This window comes from Canis lupus, chromosome 20 (genome assembly GCF_011100685.1).
Source record: "Canis lupus familiaris isolate Mischka breed German Shepherd chromosome 20, alternate assembly UU_Cfam_GSD_1.0, whole genome shotgun sequence".
NCBI classification, from domain to species: domain Eukaryota; kingdom Metazoa; phylum Chordata; class Mammalia; order Carnivora; family Canidae; genus Canis; species Canis lupus.
In genome coordinates this window covers 28,493,420-28,515,253 of record NC_049241.1, presented here as the reverse complement: position 1 = coordinate 28,515,253, position 21,834 = coordinate 28,493,420, and the positions used below count along the sequence as shown (strand labels likewise).

General features: G+C 39.9%; 1 protein-coding gene across 17 annotated transcripts in view; it reads right to left on the bottom strand.

Moving 5' to 3' along the window:
• CADPS (calcium dependent secretion activator) overlaps positions 1-21,834 on the bottom strand; it is a 465,131-nt gene that overhangs the window by 344,107 nt on the left and 99,190 nt on the right. For all 17 annotated transcript variants that reach the window (XM_038565968.1, XM_038565965.1, XM_038565963.1 and 14 more), the window contains exons 2-3: positions 17,283-17,396; positions 5,212-5,544 (exon numbers count right to left, since the gene is read on the bottom strand). In XM_038565968.1, coding sequence (XP_038421896.1) covers positions 5,212-5,544; positions 17,283-17,396 — 447 coding nt within the window. The remainder of the gene's footprint in view (positions 1-5,211; positions 5,545-17,282; positions 17,397-21,834) is intronic.

The following is a 21,834-nucleotide window of genomic DNA, read 5'->3' as shown; positions in this document are numbered from 1 at the left end:
TGTCATTCATGCTTTCAATTATTCTTCTCCTAGTTTTCTATCATTCTTTAATATATGCTGCTATTCCTACCTTAAAAAAAATCAACTCTCTGGATCTGCTGAACTTACTGATTGTTGGATTTGTGCTAGAGCAAATAATACTTACAATGAACCTGAATTGTTGGCCTGACCACTATCTTTAGGATGGCAAAAACCTATCTGGTAAGGATGTAGGATTTTCCTTTGATACCTCTGAAATCACACATGTCTTCCCTTTCAAAAGACTGGCACCAAATATAATGGCTTTCCTTTGGATACTCCTTACCCATAGTGGGATACTCTTCAATCAGGTCTGGACTCTTAGTCAAAATCTTTGTTATGTTTAAAAAACATAACGATGGGAATGGCAACAAAACTCTAGGATAGCTCCCATAAAATGCTTGTAACTATACCATTTTATATAACATAGGTGAACATGAATTCATACCCTGTTGGAATCCAGAAGGCTATATTGCCTTCTCCATTAATGTGTATTTATGGTGGGACAATGGAAACTAAGAACACTGGAAAACTGGAAGCTAATGTGCTCTGCCTCAATACTACTTCATTGAGAATTAACAAAATATCTGGAAAATGGCAGAAACTTAATTCAACTTATTTTTCCCCAGAAATCTTCTACAACTCCACCAAAATCATACTTATACTAGATCAGCTCTCTTGTTACTTCAGAGCTACAGAAATTTAAGGTAATCACATAATAATTCCCACAATTCTAATAAATCAGATGATGATTATAATGATTATACTTCTGATCATGAGATCCTCTGTTTTATTTCAGGGAAAAATATCTGGGCAAAGAGACCCAACTGTGCCTTAGAAGACACTGGGTATTTCTTTTTATGTGGAAGAAACATAATCTACACTTCCCCTTAATTGGAAGGGATGTTTTGGGATCACTGGCCTCACTGAAATCAGAAAAAATAGAAAAGCTCTTCCTTCCACTGCTTGTATACGTAATCTGGGGTCTTCTATCAACTTAAAAGGGTGTGTCAGAACTGGGAATCCACTGGATGGATGCCTGTATATAACCCTACGGTAGATAGGGTATGAGATAGGCTTTTGTCAGAGCCTTTTTAGCTTGAGTTGGAGTAGCAGACTTTGAAAAAGCAATTCACAGTCTTTCTGTAGTTATGTCTATCACTTTCAATGCTTCTATCTGAGCTTTTGAATACCAACAAATCCAGATAGACAGTCTTGCTGAAGTAGTCCTACAAAAACTTCAGAGCCCTTAATCTTCTCACAGCTCAGCAGAGGGGAACCTGTGCCTAGTTGGAGAACTTTGTTTTTATGTCAGTAAGTCAGGGAAAATAATAAAAGAACTAAAAATAATGAAGGACAATATCAATTTGTTAGCAGAATTTGGCCAAGCTCCTGAAACTTGGGGCATTTTTGATCTACTAAATCTAGGCAAGTGGAGAAGCTGGTTGAGAAGTATATTTCAATCAATAGTTATCATTGGGCTTTTGATCTTCAGTTTAATCTTTTTAATTAAATTTCTACTGTTTGGTATTAGTAAACAAATGCTTATTCCCCAGTGTATATACAAAATAAAATTATTTTCCTTTCCAAGGCTTTTCCTGGAATCCAACTAATAGTGGAAATTAAACTGTCTACTTCAGAGAGACATAGCTGAGATTCTTCATTTTTCAATCTTCTTGTTGTTCAAACAAGGCAAGTGAAACTCTATATAATTTCCCTCCTCCATGGAAAAGACATCTGAGGACTACCTTCCTAAGCTCCATGGGACATAGAATACAATCTACCTGCACTCCAATTACACTTAAAAAAAATAACAAAAATCATCTGAATGACATAATTATCAGAGGTGTTTTTTGGAAAATATCTTGATCCAAAGGGGGAAATGTGAAAGAATTTCAATCTAAAATGGAACTAGAACACATAAAATGGAAAATCTAATGTATGTGTCCTTAGGAAAGAAAACTTAAATCAGCGTGACTGATTTAAATAGAGCCCACCCCAATCCTTCAACAGACTTACCTATAGCTTACTATACTTTGCATGTTTGGAATTACAATTCCTCTGCTATTCCTGAATAAACTCATCTTTTTTATTAGTTTGAGCTTGCCTCAATTTATTTACCTCTTTATTTAGGTCAATAGTAATACTTGCTGTATGTTTTTTCTAACTCATGGAAAACATGTTAGGGGAAAACATAATCCTGCCACTTAACCCTTAACCCTATTTGCCACAACCCATATTCTTATAGCAGAAAAGGTGGTGCTGGTGAGAGGTAGAAATACCACCAGCTCACCCCATTCTAAAAGTGCCACGTGGGATAAAGTAATATTTTAAATAAAAAGAAAAATTGAATTTAATTTCATGTTGAGATTTATTTGGTCACTTCAAAATATTCCTTGACCTATCAAAGAAAATATCTACCTTTGGGTTGACAATCAGTATTCTGAATTGAAATTGGCTGAAAAGAAAATAGGATATGAGGAATATCTTTGACTGTAATATATATATTATATTATGAAATGAGAAACAGATTTCTACTTACTAAAATATCCAGAAAGTTCTGGGTGAGCTACAATGGTTGATACCAGGATAGAGTCTTATCTACCAATTAAAATAAACTACCATTACCCATTTATTAACTCAATAGGCAATTCCTGAGCACCCACTATGTGCCAAGAATTGTTTCATGGAAATATTAGTGAATAAAGCAAAAGACGAGTCATCATCTTCACAAAGCTAACATTCTGGTGAAGGATGGGAACAGAGCATGAGGTGGGTAATAAACAGATAAAAATAGATGAACAACAAATGGAAAATAGTGGTAAAAACTGTGATAAAAATAGAACAAGGGATGGGGGATGCCTGGGTGGCTCAGTGGTTTGGCGCCTGCCTTTGGTCCAGGGAGTGATCCTGGAGTCCTGGGATCGAGTCCCACATTGGGCTCCCTGCATGAAGCCTGCTTCTCTCTCTGCCTGTGCCTCTGCCTCTCTCTCTCTCTCTCTCTCTGTATTTCTCATGAATAAATAAATAAAAATCTTAAAAAATATAGAACAAGGGATGGGATAGAAAGGGACTGTGAGATGTAAGGCAAGAAAGAACTTTCGATGGGGTGGTCTTGGGAGATCTCTTAGAGAAATTGACATTTAAGCTGTGACAGCCATGCAAAGGTCTTGGCAAAGAGCATTGAGCAAAGACAAAGGCTCAGAACCAATTTGGTGTGTTGGGGGAAAAGAAAGAAGTCCAGTGAATGAGCGTGCGGGGAAAACAGTATCAGCAAGAGTGGTTCCTTCATGCACTGCCTTAAGCCTTAGTGAGGAGTTAGGATGTCACTCTAAAGATATTGGGGTGCCACTGGAATGTCTCAAACAGAAGAATGACATGATCCAATTTATATTATAAAAAGCTTGTACTAGTTGGTGTGTGGTGGGCATGTTATTGTAGGGCAAGAGGGCAGGCAGGGTCACCAGTTAACTAGATATAGTGGCCATCCAGGGTAAGAGGGGCTGATGCCTTGAACCGGAGGGTAGACATGAAGGCAGAAACAAGTAAGCCTCAAAATTTTGTAGTTCTTATGTTAAGTATTTATGGCACGGTTCTGATACTGTCTGTGGACTTTTTGCCTCTTCTGGTGGAATATAATATATTTTAACAGCTACCATTTATCATGTTGCCCTGGGTTTTATATACATTGAATCCTTATAACAATTCCATGCCAAGCTCATGTGTGAGGAGGTTAACTAACTCCCCTAGGCCACAAAGCTAGTGAAGGTCCTATTAAGTTTTACCTTGGTCTGTCTGGTTCTTAGCAAAGAACAACTCGACCAATATACTATAGTGTCTTAATTTAACCTACCTTAGGGACAGAAGTAGCCCAGGGAAATCAGAGCAAAACTGAGATTCTTTAATGGTTTTAATGGTTCTTAAAAGGAGAATGGCAGTAAAACTACCAGAAGGGAAGCCCTTGCCTAAAACTCAGATTCCTGGGGTCTGCCCTGAGAATGCAGGATCAGAAGCTCTAGGTTTGGGGCCTGAGAATGTGAATTTTAAAAATGCTCCCATGTGACACGCCCTGAAATTTGCAAAGCCTGCAAAGAAGACACAACAAATACTCGTTGAATGAATAACGGAAAGGTTACGTAGGAAATGAACTAGGGATGCCTCCGTGGCTCAGTGGTTGAACATCTGTCTTCGGCTCAGGGCGTGATTCCAGAGTCTGGGGATTCGGTCCTACATTGGACTCCCTGCATGGAGTCTGCTTTATCCTCTGCTTGTGTCTCTGCCTCTGTGTGTGTGTGTGTCTCATGAATAAATAAATAAAATCTTAAAAGAAAAAAAAGGAAATGAAGATCTAGAGCACCTCATTCCCACAACCCTTCTTTGATCCAGAGAAAACATAGGCCCATTTTGAGTGGGTCTAAGCACAGTGTCAGCTAGCTCCCTCAAATCCACCTGGAAATTCGTGATGTGACTAATATACTGCTATGATGTACTACTCAGACCTTCTGGAAGCCTTCTATTTTAAATAATTATTCTTAATGATGAGGTACTAAGTCCATTTGTTACCTCAGCTGAGGAAGTACAAGCCACTCAACTGGTAAACATCTATTTTAAAGGCAAAACCATCTTTTTTTAAAAAATGTTTTGATCTTTCAGCATTTTCAACACATGAGAGTCAGACCATACTCATAAAACCAACTTACCTATTAGACAGGATATACACAGTGTGTAGGGCCCACAAGACTTTTAGGTATGTACAAAAATGTTTTCATTTCTTTTAAAACCAGAGGATAAATGTGAACATATTCTGGACTGAATTATATTAAATTTTTACCAGTGTGGCTTTAAAATATAATTTTATTTTATTTTTTTTTCAGTTAAGAAGTGGCCCATGAGGGCACCTGGGTGGTTCAGTCATTTAAGCATCTGTCTTTGGCTCAGGTCATGATCTCAGGGTCTTGGGATCAAACCCCACATTGGGCTCCTTGCTCAGCAGAGAGTCTGCTTCTCCCTCTACTTCTCCCCTCACTCATGCACATGCTCTCTCTCTCTCTCTCTCTCAAATCAATCAATCAATCTTAATAAATTTAAAAAAAGAAGAAATGGCCCATAAAGAAAACAGTGCCTAGGGCACACAGGAGTGATAATGTGACTCTACTCAGTCACAGGTTGGGGCCCTGGTGATAGACACATTACCTGGCATGCATTGTATAGAAGCTGATGTTCGAACTTCTTGATCCCAAGAATGTTCTGGAACATCTCATAGAGCTGCTCCTTGCTCAGAATCAGCTCAGAGGCTGCACTGGCTGTCATCCGGGCCTGCTGCTTCCTGGGGTCCTCTTCTCCACGGTAGATGGCATCAAACTTGGCCATCCAGGAGCTAAGGACAGTCTCCTTGCTGAGGCCGTCAATCTCGGGCAGGCTGCGCACTCTTTTCTCAATATGCTTCTTGAAGACTTCCCTGGAGTCATTGGCGGAGCAGCCCCCACTCTGCACCATACGGGCCACACGATCACTCTTCAGGAACACCTGAGAAAGAATAAGGACAGGAAAGATATTAGGGACTCAGCCCTGGAAATACCAGTTTCTTAGGACTGATGGCTGGGCTGATTAGCATTATGGAAGGGACCAGCATCCTGTCCCACTACCTCCTAGCTGTGTGAACTCAGAGACATCACTTACATGTTTTGCTTTTGTGTCCACATCTGGAAAATGAAAATAATAATAGTAGTTACCAGGTAGTTAAAAGGATTAAATGGGACAGTAATATAATGAAAGGCAATGTATACTATATAGACTCTGCTCAAACTAGGTGGGCTCTTTCTCTGCCACTTATTGGCTGTGTTTCTTTTGTCAAGCTAAGCTCCTTGTATCTCCGTTTTTTCATCTATAAAATGGGATAATAGTAGTTTCTACATCATAAGTATTTTTAAATGAAGCTTAAATGGATCCATACAAGATAACGACTTTAAAAAGTGGCCCATAGTAATGACATTTGGGTTATTTTTATGGTTATTATTATTTTTTTTTTACTTTTTAAATTGAAGTACAGTCAATATACGGTGTTAACATTAATTTCGGGCATATAACATAGTGATTCAACAAGTTCATATGTTATGCCACGCTCACCACAGTGTAGCTACCATATGTCAGCATACAGCGCTACTACAGTACCATGGACTATATTCCCTATGGTCTGCCTCTTATCCCTGTGACCTTTTCACTCCATAACTGGAAGCCTATTATCTCCCACTCCCCTTCACTCATGTTGCCCATGCCCTACTTCCTCCCTTCTGGCAACCATCAATTTGTTTTCTGTATTTATGAGTCTATTTCTGCTTTTTATTTATTTATTCATTTGTTTTGTTTTTAGACTTCACATGTAGGTGTATTTGTCTTTTTCTATCAGACTTATTTCACTTAGAATAATACTCCAGGTCCATCCATGTTATAGCAAATGGCAAGATCTCATTCTTTTCTTATGCCTAAGTAATATTCTTATGTGTGCACATGTGCATGTGTGTGTACACATAATAAAGAAGTGGTGTGTGTGTGTCATCTATTGTGGACACTTAAGTTGCATCTGTACCTTGGCTACTATACTGCTGTGCTGAACATAGGGGTGCATATACCTTTTCAAATTAGTGTTTTTGTTTTCTTTGGCTAAATACACAGTAGTGGAATTACAGGATCATATTGTATTTCTATTTTTAATTTTTTGAGGAACCTCCACACTGTTTTCCATAGTGGCTGCATCAATTTACATTCTCACCAATAATGCATGAGCATTCCTTTTTCTCCATATCCTCGCAACTCTTCTAAGCCAGGGTGTCTCCAAGTGCTCACTGCAAAGGTGTCCTAGCACTATGACTGGAGCTGAGGTGAGGTCTGGGCTGAGGAACTCCGTGGAAGGCATGCATGACCTGGAACTAAGGTCCTTGGGTGGCTGGAACCAAGGAGGGCATGTACTGCAGTTCCTGGGGTATTATGCACAGGGGATGCCCTCGTGGGGGTTGGAGGATCCTGGGGCCAAAGCAGGCATGGGCCACAAGGTCCTGGAGCACTGTGCATGCACCAGGGTGCTCTGGCAAACTGCCTTAAGCCAAAGTGGTGTGGGCCTACAGTGTTCTGGGGTGCTCTGTATCTGTGTCATCTTGTCCTATCAGCTAGAGCTGTAGTGAGCCATGACCAGAGGTGTCTGGGTATGCACAGGACTGGGGGCACCTTGGAGGATGGGTGGGGCTGGCGTTGTCTAGAGGCCCTGGGCTTGCTGAAGCCTCCAGAGGGCTATGGTGTCCAGACCGGTGCTCCTGTTGTGTGGAGGGGCTGTAAACCATGCTGATTACTGGTCTCTCTGACCCAGAGTTCCAGCAGCTCCTCTGCCAGCTGGCCATGTTCTGGTCCCTTTGTATTGTCATTGCACTTTTATACTGTGGCTTTTTTCTGTGCCCTCCAGGTACCTCAGCACTGTCCCTCCCTATTGCATTTAGCAGGCTTGGGGGTGTGGAGTCCCTTTGGTTACCCTGTCCCTGTCTCTTACTGGTCTCCTTGTGGTCTCTTCAGTTTTTATCATGCAGAAGCTATTCAGTCAGCTCTCACTTCTTCAGGAGGAATTGCTCCATAAGTAGGTGTAGATTTGGTTTGTCCCAGTGGAGAAGGTGAGTTCAGGGTCTTTCCACGTTGCAATCTCGGACCAGAACCCCACATAGTATTGTTACTACGTGCAAAGTACCTGGCATGAGGTCTGACACTTACATGTTAACCATCATTTATATTTGATTTTATCCTCTCAATGATGCTCACCACACTTGAAAATTGAACAAGAGTTGGGTAAATATGTATTTAATCTCTCTCTTCCTGAAATGTGAACTCTATTATGACTGTGTCCTCCCTGTTCCATACAATGTCATCCACCTCTAGTATAGAGCCTGGCACTTTAAGAGTGAATGAATAAAGAAGGTAGGCATTATATTCAGTCCATTTTATAGACTGAAAACCAAGACTCCAGAGAGGGATAGAGACTTGTTCTTGATAACTCAAACTGTCTGATTACAAAGGTTTTGTGGTTGTTTTTGTTTTTGTCTTCACCTTGGTTCCTTCCTTCCCTAAGGGTCTCACCTGCCTGGTGGAGAGCCTCTTCTGTCTGATAAAGAACCCCTGGTTGATTTGTTGATGCTGCCTAGGGTCATGGGACCAAGCCATCCATTAAGAACAATTTACTTTCGCTCCAGTGCCCACCGTTGGGAAGTATACATAAGCTACATTGTTCTAGGGTGTAATACAAGTGGTGAAACTACTGCTTCATATTCATGAAGAGGAAACATCTGACGCTTTTGAGCTGTGTCCTGGTCACACTTCAGAAGGTGCATAAATATCCTTCCAGAGGCAGAACAAATGTTCGCTCCCCTGTCAGATTTCAGGAAATACCCTTGTTAGCCAGGAGACAGCATTGCTTGGGGGACTCTCATTGCCTCCTGCTTCACTGAAAAGCCTTCCTTGGGGAGGAGAGATTTTAGAAAGGTGGTCTCTATCTACTCCCAACTTAATGAACTCATGTAGAATGAAGGGGCGCTGAGGGTTTTCTTCACAGGCAAGGGCCATGGCCTGTTCTTCTGTGCCTGGGAACTAACCTGTACTCAGTTGAGACCTCAGAGTTCATTTAAAAATCAATTGTAGAAAAAGAACTTCAACTAAAACCTCAAGCCTTATGAGATTTAATGAAATAAAGGATTTACCTGAAAATCTGTAATGTTTAATGCCGATAGTTTCTCCATTTACCTAATACATTGCATCTCAGTTATAGGTCTGGGTCTCAAAGAACATCAAAGTATTGAGGCAAACAGAGTATAGCATTTCTGGGGTATATCATTGAGGCAGAAGCTATAAATCATGGTCCCAGGCCAGTTCTACTACTAACTTGCTGTGTGACCTTGGGTAAATCACCTCTCCTCTCTGGTTCTCCAGTTTCATATTTGTACATGAAGAGAATTGAACTAAAAAAATTTGAGGTTGCCCTTTCCATTGTAATGTTTATACTCTTCTTCATGATCACATTCATCCTTTCTTTGGGCACTCACTAGGTGAAAGGTAATGTGCTAGGTGCCAGCAATACAGGGGTGGGCAAAACAGATCCAAATTCAGCCTTCATGCCTCCATGACATCACTCTAATAATCCCATAGGAAAAAAAAGAAATATTATATTTTAGGATAAGTGCTTTCAAGGGGAAATAGATGGGACCATCAGTGTCTATAGCCAGGAATTTATTCCAGTATGGAGTAAGGTTAGACTTCTTGGAGGAAAACTCCTTTAGGATGGGTAAATTATGGGTAGGTAAAAAAGAGAGTGAAAGAGTATTTCAGAGAGAAGGAACAATATGCGTAAAGACCCAGAGTGTTGAGGAAATAGAGAGCCATTGTAGCTGTGCCAGTGAGGGGTCAGGTAACGGCAGGAAGACCAATGGCAGGAAGGAGCCAGGTAGTGGAAGGTATAGGAGGCCACATTAAGGATATTGGCCTTCGTTTGAAGGGCAGTGGGAAACAACTGAAGGTTTTAAGCAGGGACATGGCATGATCAAGTTTAGATTCTCTGGCTTTAATGTGGAAAACCAACCTGAAGGGGACTAGGAGAATAGACAGGAGGCCAGGTGGGGGGCACTTTCAGGAGCACAGATGTGTGATGGTGGCAGTGGGGATGCAAAGGGATTAATTCTTTGTTGTCAGTTCTAATGAACATCAATGACTTAGAGCATTTGATCAACAAAGCAGCCATACTCTCATCTCATCTGTCCATACCAATGTCCCACAAACCTGGAACAGGCCTCCATTATAAGCTCTTAGCCCCATCTTCTTTTCCCCCAAAACCCCTCTGTCGCTATTTGTCTCTGTGACTGGTTAATATCTGAGCTCCAGCTAGACTAGAAGTCCCAGGAAGGCAGAAGTTGCAGCTGTTTTTTCCCCATTCCTTTTTTCTGAGTGCCTAAGACAGTGCCTGGAAAATAGTTGGTGCTGTGTTGAAGGAGTGAATAAACAACATGAACAATGTAGATGTCTCAAAGTAGAGACCCTATTAAGATTATACCTGAATGGGAATAAGAAGGTGAATGTAAAAATAAGCAAGCACAATATATCAGTCTCTTAAAACAATGGACTGAGGCTGGATTTTCCAAGGGACATGACAACAGGGATAAGAAATGAGGATGCTGGCACATTGCTCCCAGCTGGCATCCATAACTGACTGGGTGACCTCTGGATCCTGCACACATCATCTGCTTCACATAGTCCCTTCTTTTGTCTAAAGTAGCTACTCAATATTTATTCAACCACTAGTGAATGACCTTAGACAAGTCACTTCACTTCAAGAAACCTCACTCTCCTTTGCTGTCACATGAGGTTAATTCAGCCAGCCTTCTTTGACAAGGATCAAACTGAAAGTCCTTTGAAAAGCAGAGAGCTTCATCTGTCCAGAGATAAGTTATGACTGCCAGGTCCCAGAATGAAAGGAGATGAGCGGAATGTCAAGAGCATGAGGAAGGAGGCCAGAGACTGAGGAGACAACAAAGATGAAGTGCCAAACAGGAGGCAAGGCAGCCATGGGGAGAGAAAGTGGCAGCAGAAAACTAATTTTCCAGGCACATCATCTGTCTTGGCTTTTCAGTCTGTCAGAAGGGAAGAGTCAGAAGGATCTAGGCTAGCCTCGCTCTGTAGTGAATACTGCCCCTGAGTGCTGATGTGCTTGGGTATCTCTAAAACCACCCTTGAAACTGATTTGTAGTGGGGAGCTATAGCTGGTGTTTCTGTTTCCTGTTTTGTTTTTTGGTGGCTATTGCAAGAGATTTCAACCCCAGGCACAGTTCTATGCGGCACATCCATAAATCCTTCCTGCTCCTCTGCCAACTTCCCAGACAGGTCATAATGGGAGATGGAAGATAAACAAATAAATACAGAATGGTGAAGGGCAGTCAATTCAGTGACTAGACCTCATCCATCAGTCTTTCCCTCCATTGCCAGAACCAGGCAATTTCAAGGTTGTCTCAGGAACACACACGCACATCAGTACTTAATGACTGTACAAGGTATGGGGTATAATTGGCCCAGCTCCCACTTTCAAATCCTTTCCTGCTCTACAAAAGCATGTTATTCCAACATAAATAAGAAAAATACCTAGATGTTAGAGTAAATAAGGTTTAAAAACACCACAGCAACTTGGTTGGTACTAATAAATGGACTCAGGTACTGAGAAGAGTAGACCATGGTATCAGATGATTTAGGGTTCACATCCCGACTACCAGTTGCTTCCTTTGTCACCTGAACAAGTTACTTAACCTTTCTGGGCTTTCACTGCCCCATATTTCAAATGGGAATCTTAATTACTCTCTCATGTAGGATTTGGATGAGGAGTCACTGAAATAATGCATATCAGTTGGTGAGCATGGTGTCTGTAATGGTGCCTGTTATATTCACTATATAATGTAATAAAAATTAGCTGTTATTTTAAAATAGAATATCATGCAGCCATGAAAAAAGATATTTTTTCATTAGCATCAAAAGGTGTCCTGATACACTGTCAAAGCAGATGATTTCAATGGTAGAGGTAAGGTCAACTTGGGGGATAGGAGCATGGATTGAGAACAGTATGGGTAATAAAACTGATGAGAATATGTAATAAGTGTGACTTTCACAGAGGTAGGAAAGAATGTGAAACCCACTGTTCTAAATGAAACAAGTGGGTTACTAATATTTGGTAGTTATCTTCCTGATAGTCTTAATTTGGAAATCAAATAGCTATTTTTATGTGTAGAGACACATTAAAGATACCTGAAAAGATACATACCACTATTTAAGAGTGGTTGTCTAGGATGATGGGATTACAGGTGGTTTTCTAATCATGTGCTTTTGATTTTTTTTGGTATCATCTATTTTTATAACTTCTATATTATGTATTTATAATTTTTATATTATGTTTTACTTTATAATCACTTAAAACACCTCTCCCTACGTGAAAAAATTACAAATTTTACTTTCACTGAGGCAAAGAGCATGTTATTTTCTAAAATAAAATGCACCTTTGGATCTGAAAGATACCTTTCACCAAAAATAAAAGATCCCAGGGTAAACTTCAGAAGCAGATCTGGGACTGGGACTTGGGGTAGCTGGTGGTAGGTTAGCACCTTATTTCCTCTTCCTATACCCCGAGCCTCAGCCTCAGCCTTGTACATCCACTACCCCATGTCCAGGCCCAGAAACTAGGAAGTGGATCAATTTTATCAACTTTCTCCTACTATTTCTATGCAGCAAATGTGTACTAATCACCATTCCCCCACCCAAACTTAGTATATTTCTTTTTTTTTAAAGATTTTACTTAAAAAAAATAAGGATTTTACTTATTCATTCATGAGACACACACACACACACACACACACACACACACAGAGGCAGAGACACAGGCAGAGGGAGAAGCAGGCTCCATGCAGGGAGCCCGATGTGGGACTCGATCCCAGGTCTCCAGGATCACATCCTGGGGCTAAACCTCTAAGCCACCAGGGCTGCCCTAAACTTAGTATATTTCTGATGGCACTTTCCAGGTGCCAGATTTAGGGAGAGGTGGTGTGTGTGGGGAGTGTGTATGTGAATTTATCCCGACAACAATTACGCAGTAAGGTCCTACTACAGATAGAGTAATTGAGGCTTAGCCTCGGCTGAGGTCCCACAGTCAATGTGCAGTAGAACTAGAATTCAATCCCATGTCTTTCAGACACAAAACATCCTCCTAATCAGTCTTACCTCTTCTACCTCCTTCCTTGCTCTACCTTCCCTATGAGAACAAATAACTTTAAAATGGGTAGTGACTCTTCTAGGGATACATCTGTCTTAAGGCCACTGAAGACTTACGGTGGTTTTGTCTATTGGAAAATATTTAGCTTCATTTCAGAAAAGTACCCAGATATGAACTAACTTCTACTTTTCTTAGATTTTTTTAAAAGGTCAATCAGAATCACTGAATACTGTTTGTCATCCAGTGTAGAGGACACCTGCTGTTTATGCCTACCAGTGGTCCTTCCCTTACCAATAGCAGTGCCTCAGCCCCAGAATGTCTTTGCCACTCTACCCAGTCTCAGTGGGCCTGTCAGTCATGGGAGTATGTCCTTTCTTAGCCATGTGGTAGGTTGTAACCTGAGGTTGGCCAGTCAGACTTCCCTCTGTGGGGATCAGATTCAGAGTTGGATGGTGCAAGAATGGAAGGGGTTGGAGGAAAGTCATACCAATGATGGGGTGTTCATTATATCCTGCCTCCTGGTCTCCTGGCGTTAAGCTGCTGGGTTTCTTTCTTTTCTGTAGCTTGGTTATTTCCTCTGATAACTTTTATTGCTATTGTTGTGCTGTTATTATTTTATAATAATAATAATAATTATTATTATTATTATTATTGGGGCTTAATTTAGCCAGTCAATCAGTTTTTGTAGCTAGCAACTATAAAATTCTGTCTTACACAGCAAAGTTAGTTTGAAAGAAACCAAGCAGGCCTTTGTTAGAGATTGGCTAAGAACAAAATGAAACAAAACAAATTCAATCAGAGTAGTTTCACTGACTAAAGCCCAGAGAGGGATTCTAAAATGGTATGTGTATATCTTCTGCCTTGTTCCACATCCCCATTTCCCACTAAATCCCCATGTTTCCTTCAAGATAGGTTCTGAGTAAGAGAGGATTTGTAATTTGTAACTTTTCTATCTTACCTCTTTTCTCCGATGCCAGGACCAGCACCCAAAGGAACCAAAACGAAGCAGGGACATAGGGAGTGAGGGTGAGAATGTAGGATGGGAAGGCTTATGTTTTAAACATTTGTCTTAAAAACACTGAGAGTTAGGGAAGATGTAGGGGCCATGGAGAAATGGGTGAACTCTCTGATGTTTCAGGACCACAGCTGCAGGACCAGGAGTCACCAGGTCAGATCTCCCAGATCTCAGAGTACCCACTTCAGTGCCCAGCCCTCAAAGCCAGGATGGAAGAGATTAAAGGATTAATCTGTTGCTCTGCTTGATCGGCTTTGACAATTGAGGCCACTAGGAAAGGATAAAATAAACTTTCACGATCTCAAAAGCCAGAGAGAACACTGGTCTCCTGTTACCCTGGTCCAAGTTAGGTCCCAGGCCCAAGATGCTTGATGCTCATGCTGGCCAGTGGGGTTCAGACTGGACTGAATGGGCACAGATGGATAAAGAACAGTCTACCCATTCTTTTTATCTAAAATTTTTTTCTTTACTATTCTAATGTATTGAAAAACCATTACTGCTTTGGCAAAACAAGGCTAATGCCTGCAACAACTTTTTCTAGTATAGTCATCTCAGAACTTTTTGAGGAAAGGTTGGTTTTTTAAAAAAATATCATTACCATTGGCAAAATGAGATGGGAAAGTGTGGTATAGTGGGACAGAATGCATATGTGTGTGTATGTGAGAGAGACAGGCAGACAGAGATTGAACACATATTTAGAAGGATATCTATTGGTTTTGCCTGTCAAGCATACATTCCCCCTTCTAGTAAAAAGCACCCTCATTTCTCAACAAGAAATCACTGCACTTTCACTATAGATGGTTCCTGTGTGGTTGAGCCTGTTCACAGCCTCCAGAGGTGGTATCTGTCATAGTACTCATCCCCGGGTCTAGTTCACCCTCCATCCATTGTGAGTGGCTCCAGAAAGGACATATGACCCATGTCAGCCCAAGTCACCTAGGGCCTTTTGTTGGGACTCTAAGGAAAGAGGTATTCTTCTTCCTCCTGTGATTGCTAAGCTGATAGTGCATGACCTGAAACTGCCAGGATCCTCCACATGCGGAGAACCAGCCCAAGAATAAAGCCAACACAGGGAAGAACAAAGCCAAAGTGTGGGGAGAAAGATATCCATCCTGCTGGCATCTTTGGAGTCTCTGCATCCAGCCACAGTTGAAACCAGGTCTATTCCTGGCCTTTTAAGTTGCTTGAGTGAATAAATCTCATTTTTGGCTTAAGCCAGTTTGACCTAGGTGTCTGTCACTTGTAATCCAAAGAATCTTGACCAAGATAGATACTGACAAGGAAGCCACTAGATCCTGGAATAGGGTGAAGAAAGAAACCCTACCTCCTCTACTGCCCAAAAGTGAAGGGAGAGGGAAAAAGGGAGGAGTAATGAACTTGGAGCTCTCTCAAGGAAACTGTTAATCTTGATCCCTTAATTGGGGACCTTTGCTTTAGAAGATTAGATTTCCCAGAAAAGGCATCCCAAGACTCTCTAAAGTTTACTAATGAATACAGTAAATAATCAATACCCCACATTATTTCCTGTTACTCATGTGTTAATATTACCTACTCCATTTCACAATGCCTGTATTTTTACCAAACTAAAAAGAAGCTCTTTCAAATAAACTAGCCGCTACAGAAAAAAAATATATCAGGACCACTATAGATATAACGGTAATTTCCAGAGACTCATTAGCACATTGATGACTATTAATTTTCAAAGTTAATTAATAGATAGAAATGGCACTTTCTTCTAATTTATGTCATTAGTCAAATGAGCTTTCTAATTAAGATTTGCAATCTACGAATTTACAAACTGGTGAATAACTCTAAACATGGAGAATTATTGGTGAGGGTCTGCCTGTCTGAACTGGATTTCTAAACTTGAAAAAGGGAGGAGAATTAATTTCATTCCCTGGCAGTTTATCAACAAAATCTTCTGTTAAACATATTCAGGTTATTCACTGCCATACCATCATCATGGTTCTGAATCTCATTTCCACATTCTGTTAAATTCAAATAAAATATTGCATCACATCTGATAAAGAAGTTTGATACTTATTGACAATAATTAATGCTATTTGTAAAACGGGAAAAAAGCATAAATTTGACAAACATAAAAATGAACCAAACTTCTAAAACAAATCCAAACAGAAACTTCATTGAGGAAATGTGTAAAATGAGTCTGCAGCAGGACCCAGCAAACACCACAGAAACAAAGACTGTTTACTATTAAACACTAATTAGGAAACCAATCAATAGCATTTGCACAAGATCTAATTGCAGTCTTCCTCTACACTCTGTGAAACGAGCCAAGTGCTTCAGAGATTGGGAAGGAGAATTTTACTGAATCAATCAACTAACATTTTTTAAGCATCTATCGAGGACTAGAGTGCCCAATACGTGGAAGGATGCATGTGTTTGGAGTCTCAGTGAAGCAGGAACACCAATCTTTTTGTTTGGAAATAATTTGCTACCCAATAATTAAAAACAGAAAGGAAAGAAGGAAGAAAATCAATAAAGTTATCCTATGGGGAAAAAAATCAGTTTGTTGGATTCCCTTACACTTATTTTAGTTTATTGTTATCACTTTGAGTTGCATATGGCAGGATGCCATGAGTTTTTCAACACAGAGGGATTGGTTTCTAGTGGATTTAATCTAGCTTTGACAATGGATGTCATTTGGAGCACAGGATTCCAAATAAAGAGAATATCTGGTTCACATGAAAAAAGATTAGTGCATAGTAAAATATCTTTTAATGACATATAGTAACTTTAAAAAAAATATGCACATCATGTAAACATGGCCCAAAGGAACGTATGGCACATCTGCCTCATTAATAATGTATAAACAATACCTAATGTGCACATTATGGAAGAATAAGTATAAAATTTAAATATACTATCAGAATTCCAAAATCACTTAACTGATAAATAAACCCCTGAGGTCTAGAGGTAAAAATTCACTTGTGATGTATATTCAGGATATTTTAACAGAAAGAAAAAGGAAGCTAGTGAAGGTACCATCTTAGGAGATGTTAACATCCTTTACAAAGGGTGTAGTTGGTAGGGAAGATCTCCCAATTCAGTTCAAGTCTTAGTTTGTAGCATTTTAACAGCTGTGTGACTTTGAGGAATGGGCCTAACTTCTCTGACCCTCAGTTGCTTTACTCATAAATGAGAATAATATCAGCACCTAACTCATGAGACTATTACACAGATGAAACAAGAAATTATACATAAAGCAGGCAATGCGCTAAGTGCTTTGCATATAATTTCTTGTTTAGTTGGTTAGCAAGTGGCTTTGATTTGTTTTTGTTTTTTTTCCTAAACATAATGCTGTTATTTCTTAAAATTATAACCAGTCATCAACACTTTTGCCCTGGGGGGAATGGTCCTGTAAGAGGTCAAGGCTACTGTTCCCACTGAACAGTAGTCTGGAAATTCTGGGCTTCAGACTTGAGCAGTCTTGACATTCTTCTGCATGGTGAGTCTTACCTCATAGTAACTCTGGACAGCATTCATGAAGGCTTCATCAGCCACGATCTGGGTTTCCCCATTGAGGAAAGCCTGAAACCGGTCCTTGACTGTCTGCAGCTGTTGTTTGCTGATCTGTAAGGAACAGAGGAAGAGGGAACAGTGAGGACTTATTCAACAAGGATTGTGATTGTGTGGAAGATGCCAGAACTGTTGGTGTGCTAGAGCTATCTTGTACAGGCGCTTCGGAGCTGACTGTTAAATTTGCTGGAATTTTGTGAGGTGGTTATTTATTAAAAGAGAGTATAGGGATCCCTGGGTGGCGCAGCGGTTTGGCGCCTGCCTTTGGCCCAGGGCGCGATCCTGGAGACCCGGGATTGAATCCCACATCGGGCTCCCGGTGCATGGAGCCTGCTTCTCCCTCTGCCTGTGTCTCTGCCTCTCTCTCTCTCTCTCTGTCACTATCATAAATAAATAAAAATTAAAAAAAAAAGAGAGTATAAATTATAGTTAAATAAATTATATTGAAAACAAAAGTAACACATCCTCAAAATTCATTGCTTCCCAATTATTTTAACATTACCTGTGCTTTTGAAGTTACTAGCATCTATTGTATTTGTATGGTAGGAAGCGATATATAATGGGTGCTACCATATACCTCTTTCCAACTCCACATTTGGTGACAGCCTATTGGAAGCCAGGCTAGAAATATTTATACCATGGAAATTGGCACATGCTACAAGTCAAGTGTTTTTGTTTGTTTTTGTTTTTTATTCTGTGAGACATGGTTGTTTAACACACCATTACAGGCCCTTCAGGTGGCCTGAAATATCCTGCTTTACAAAGCTCTAGTCATCAAAACAGTATCAGCATAAAAACAGACACCTAAAACCAAACCTGTGATATATAGGCAATGAAAATTGACAAAGGCACCAAGATACCCAATGGGAAAAGGACAGAATACTCAATACATGATATTAGAAAAACTGGATATTCACATACAAGGGAATGAAATTGGACTCTATCTTATACCACTCACAAAAATTCACTTAAGTGCATTAAAGACTTAAATATAAGACCTCAAACTGTAAAACTGTTAGAGGAAAACATAGGGGGAAAACTCCTTGGCATGGGTCTTGGCGATGAATTGTTGGGTATGACATCAAAAGCTCAAGCAACAACAGTAAAAATCAAGAAGTGGGAGTGCATCAAGCTAATAATCTACTGCACAGCAAAAGAAACAACAAGCAATTTATGGAATGGGAGAAAGTATTTGTCAACCATTTATGGGTAAGGGGTTAATATACAAAATATATAAGGAATTCATTTAATACCAAAAAAATATCCAATGAAAAAAGAGAAGAGGACTTGATTAGACATTTTTCCAAAGAAGTTATACAGATTGCCAATAGGTAAAATGAAAGGATACTCAACATCATTTATCAGGGAAATGCAAATCAAATCCACAATGAGATATCACCTCATATCTGTTATTTTTTTAAGATTTTACTTATTTATTCATGAGAGACACAGAGACACAGGCAGAGGCAGAAGCAGAAGCTCCGTGTGGGGAGCCTGATGTGGGACTTGATCCCAGGACCCTGGGATCCTGACCTGATCCTGACCAGGCAGATGCTCAACCACTGAGGCACCCAGGAATCCCTCAATTCATACTTGTTTGATGGTTATCATAAAAAACAAATAAGAGATAACAAATGCTAGCGAGTCTATAGGAAAAATGGAACCCTTGTTCCATACTCTTGGTGAGAATGTAAATTGATGTAGCCACTCTGGAAAAATGTATGGAGTTTCCTCAAAACATTAAAAATGGAAGTACTATATGATCCAGCAATTCCACTTTGGGGTATATATCTCAGGGAAAGGGAGAGGCTACATGAAAGAAATAGCAACACCCCTACATTCAGTGCAGCATTATTCCCAAGAGCTGAGACATGGAAACAACCTAAGAGATCATCAATGAATGAGTGGATAAAGAAAATGTCACAAACACACACATACACACACATACACAATGATTATTCAGCCATTAAAAAAAAAAAAGAAATCTTGCCATTTGTAACAACATGGATGGACCTAAAAGGTATTATGCTAAATGAAGTAAGTTAGAAAAAGACAAATACTCTATGTTCTCACTTGTATGTGGATTCTAGAAAATGTTGAATTTGCAGAAATAGAGAGTAGAATGGTAGTTGCCAAGAAAGGCCTAAGGGATGGGGGAAATGGGGTGATGTTGACCAAACCATACAACCTCCAACTCTAAGGTGTAAGTCATGAGGATCTAGTATATGGCATGGTGACTATAATTAACAGTACTGTATAATAATACACTTGAAAGTTATTAAGAGAGTAGATTCCACAGCCCTTTATGCTTATTACTTGTTACTTATGATTAAATTTGTTAGATGATATGTCTCTCTTGTTATTTGTTCATGGATGTTTCCCCAGAGCCAAGTTAGTGCTTTGCATGAGACAGGCACTCCACAAGTGCTTGTTTAAAAAAAATGAATGCAGTGTATGAAAGAGAAATTATTTTTGAATATCTTTTAATCAGTTCTAATTTATATAAAAAGAAAGTCAGCTAAGAACTTTGCTGTTTTTATTATTATTTTTAAAAAGATATATTTTATCAACTGATCATGGGATGCTGTGTCTCAGAACCACTATTGTAGAAGAAAGAGTAAGAAGATAATTCCAGTCTCAGTTCTATCAACCATTGTGTCATCTTGGAAAAGCCACTTACATTCTCTGAATTGGCCAGAGTTTTAAAAACCCTTCTGGAATAGGGCTGGGTTTAAATAAATAAATGTGGTATCATCCTTAGGCTTCTCACTTGGAAAATGGTGATAATTCTAATTTCTGCCTTGGCATACTCATAGCTATTTGATAACATAATATGAGTTCTTTTTAAAAATTATGAGTTTCTATATACATTTAAAGTCCTTTCATCATTAGAATCAATACAAGTCTTGCCAGGAGAAAATAATGGTTAGACCTATACCAGACTGAAGGCTGGCTTGAATTTTGACTTCATTGGGAAATGAAGTAGGGTTTTGAGAATGTACAGAGATGGGAAGTGGGTGCTTTAGCTAACTAACTGTGTAACTCTGGGAAAAGCAGGACTACTGAAGTCAGGGGCAGATATAAAAGAGGCAGATTTTTACCAGATTGATATTTGTCACATTCTAGAGCACCACTGTTCAAGGTTAGCCACATGTATAATTTCACATTTTCTGGAAGTCACATTTTAAAAAGCAAAAAGAAACAGGTGAAATAAATATTAATGTACTTTGTTGAAGCCAATATGTCAAAAATATTATTTCAACAGATAATTATATAAATGATTAATGAGATATTTTACATTCTTTCTTTGTACTATATTTTTGAAGTCTGATGTTATTTTACACCCACAGTATATCTCAATTCAGAATCACCACACTGACAGTGTCCAAAAGCCACATGTGGCTGGTGGATACTGCATTGGACAGCCAGGCCTAGAGATTGGAATGAACTTATTACTAAGCCATGTAGGCTTTCCTGGTCTGATCCAGTGGTACTAGTATTGTTGGACCTGTACAGAAAAATCATAGTTATTTGTGTGCATTTGAAAACGTTTCAACTGAGTTATAAGGTACCAGTTGTTTTTCTCATAAAAATGACACCATAACATAAATTTCTTTTAAGCAGGCCAGCCTTAACTGCCTAAGTCACAAATCCTCACAAGATAGCACCAACCAAGGAACCTCACAGAATTTATATTCAGAATTCCTTCCAACATTGGGTCAATACCAGCTCTGCATGACTATGGGAGTGGGATGGGGTGAGGTAATGGAGCAGGAGAGGAAGTGGCCACCAACACACCTTGCTTTTGCTTTAAATCTCAAGTAATTGAAATAAAAGTAAGTACACACCATGTGAATGTTGAGAATTGATTGTTGACCCAAGCCAAATCTATTATCACTCTAACCTTTGTTAAATAAGCAGAGTGCTCAGTTCTTCAGGAAACATTTACAGAGCATCTGCTACCTGCCTAGCCCTACCCACCACCCTGAGGTTTCAGTGGTCAACAAAACAACTCAGCCTCTGATCTCAAGGCCAGGGGAAGGCAACGGGAAGTCCAGAAAAATAAGGGATTGTCCTCAGGGGCCTTGTAGTCTAGATGAAAAGGAAAAAAACACATTCTTATAAAATGCTTAAAAGGAGAAGGCCTGGATGGCTCAGCGGTTTAGCACCGCCTTCAGCCCAGGGCGTGATCCTGGAGACCCAGGATCGAGTCCTAAGCTGGGCTCCCTGCCATGGAGCCTGCTTCTCCCTCTGCCTGTGTCTCTGCCTCTCTCTGCATCTCTCTGTGTCTGCCATGGATAAATAAATAAAATCTTTAAAAAAGAGAGAGAGAAGGCCTTCAGAAACATTAATGTCAGTTAAATTTGGAGAACAAGGATCATGAAACCCCACAGTCCCTCTTTCCATTTCCCTGGATACCTCAAGCTCCCAGTAGGAGAGTCAGGGGCACAGATTCCAGAGGCAGAGCTATGCTTATGTCCGGATTTTGATG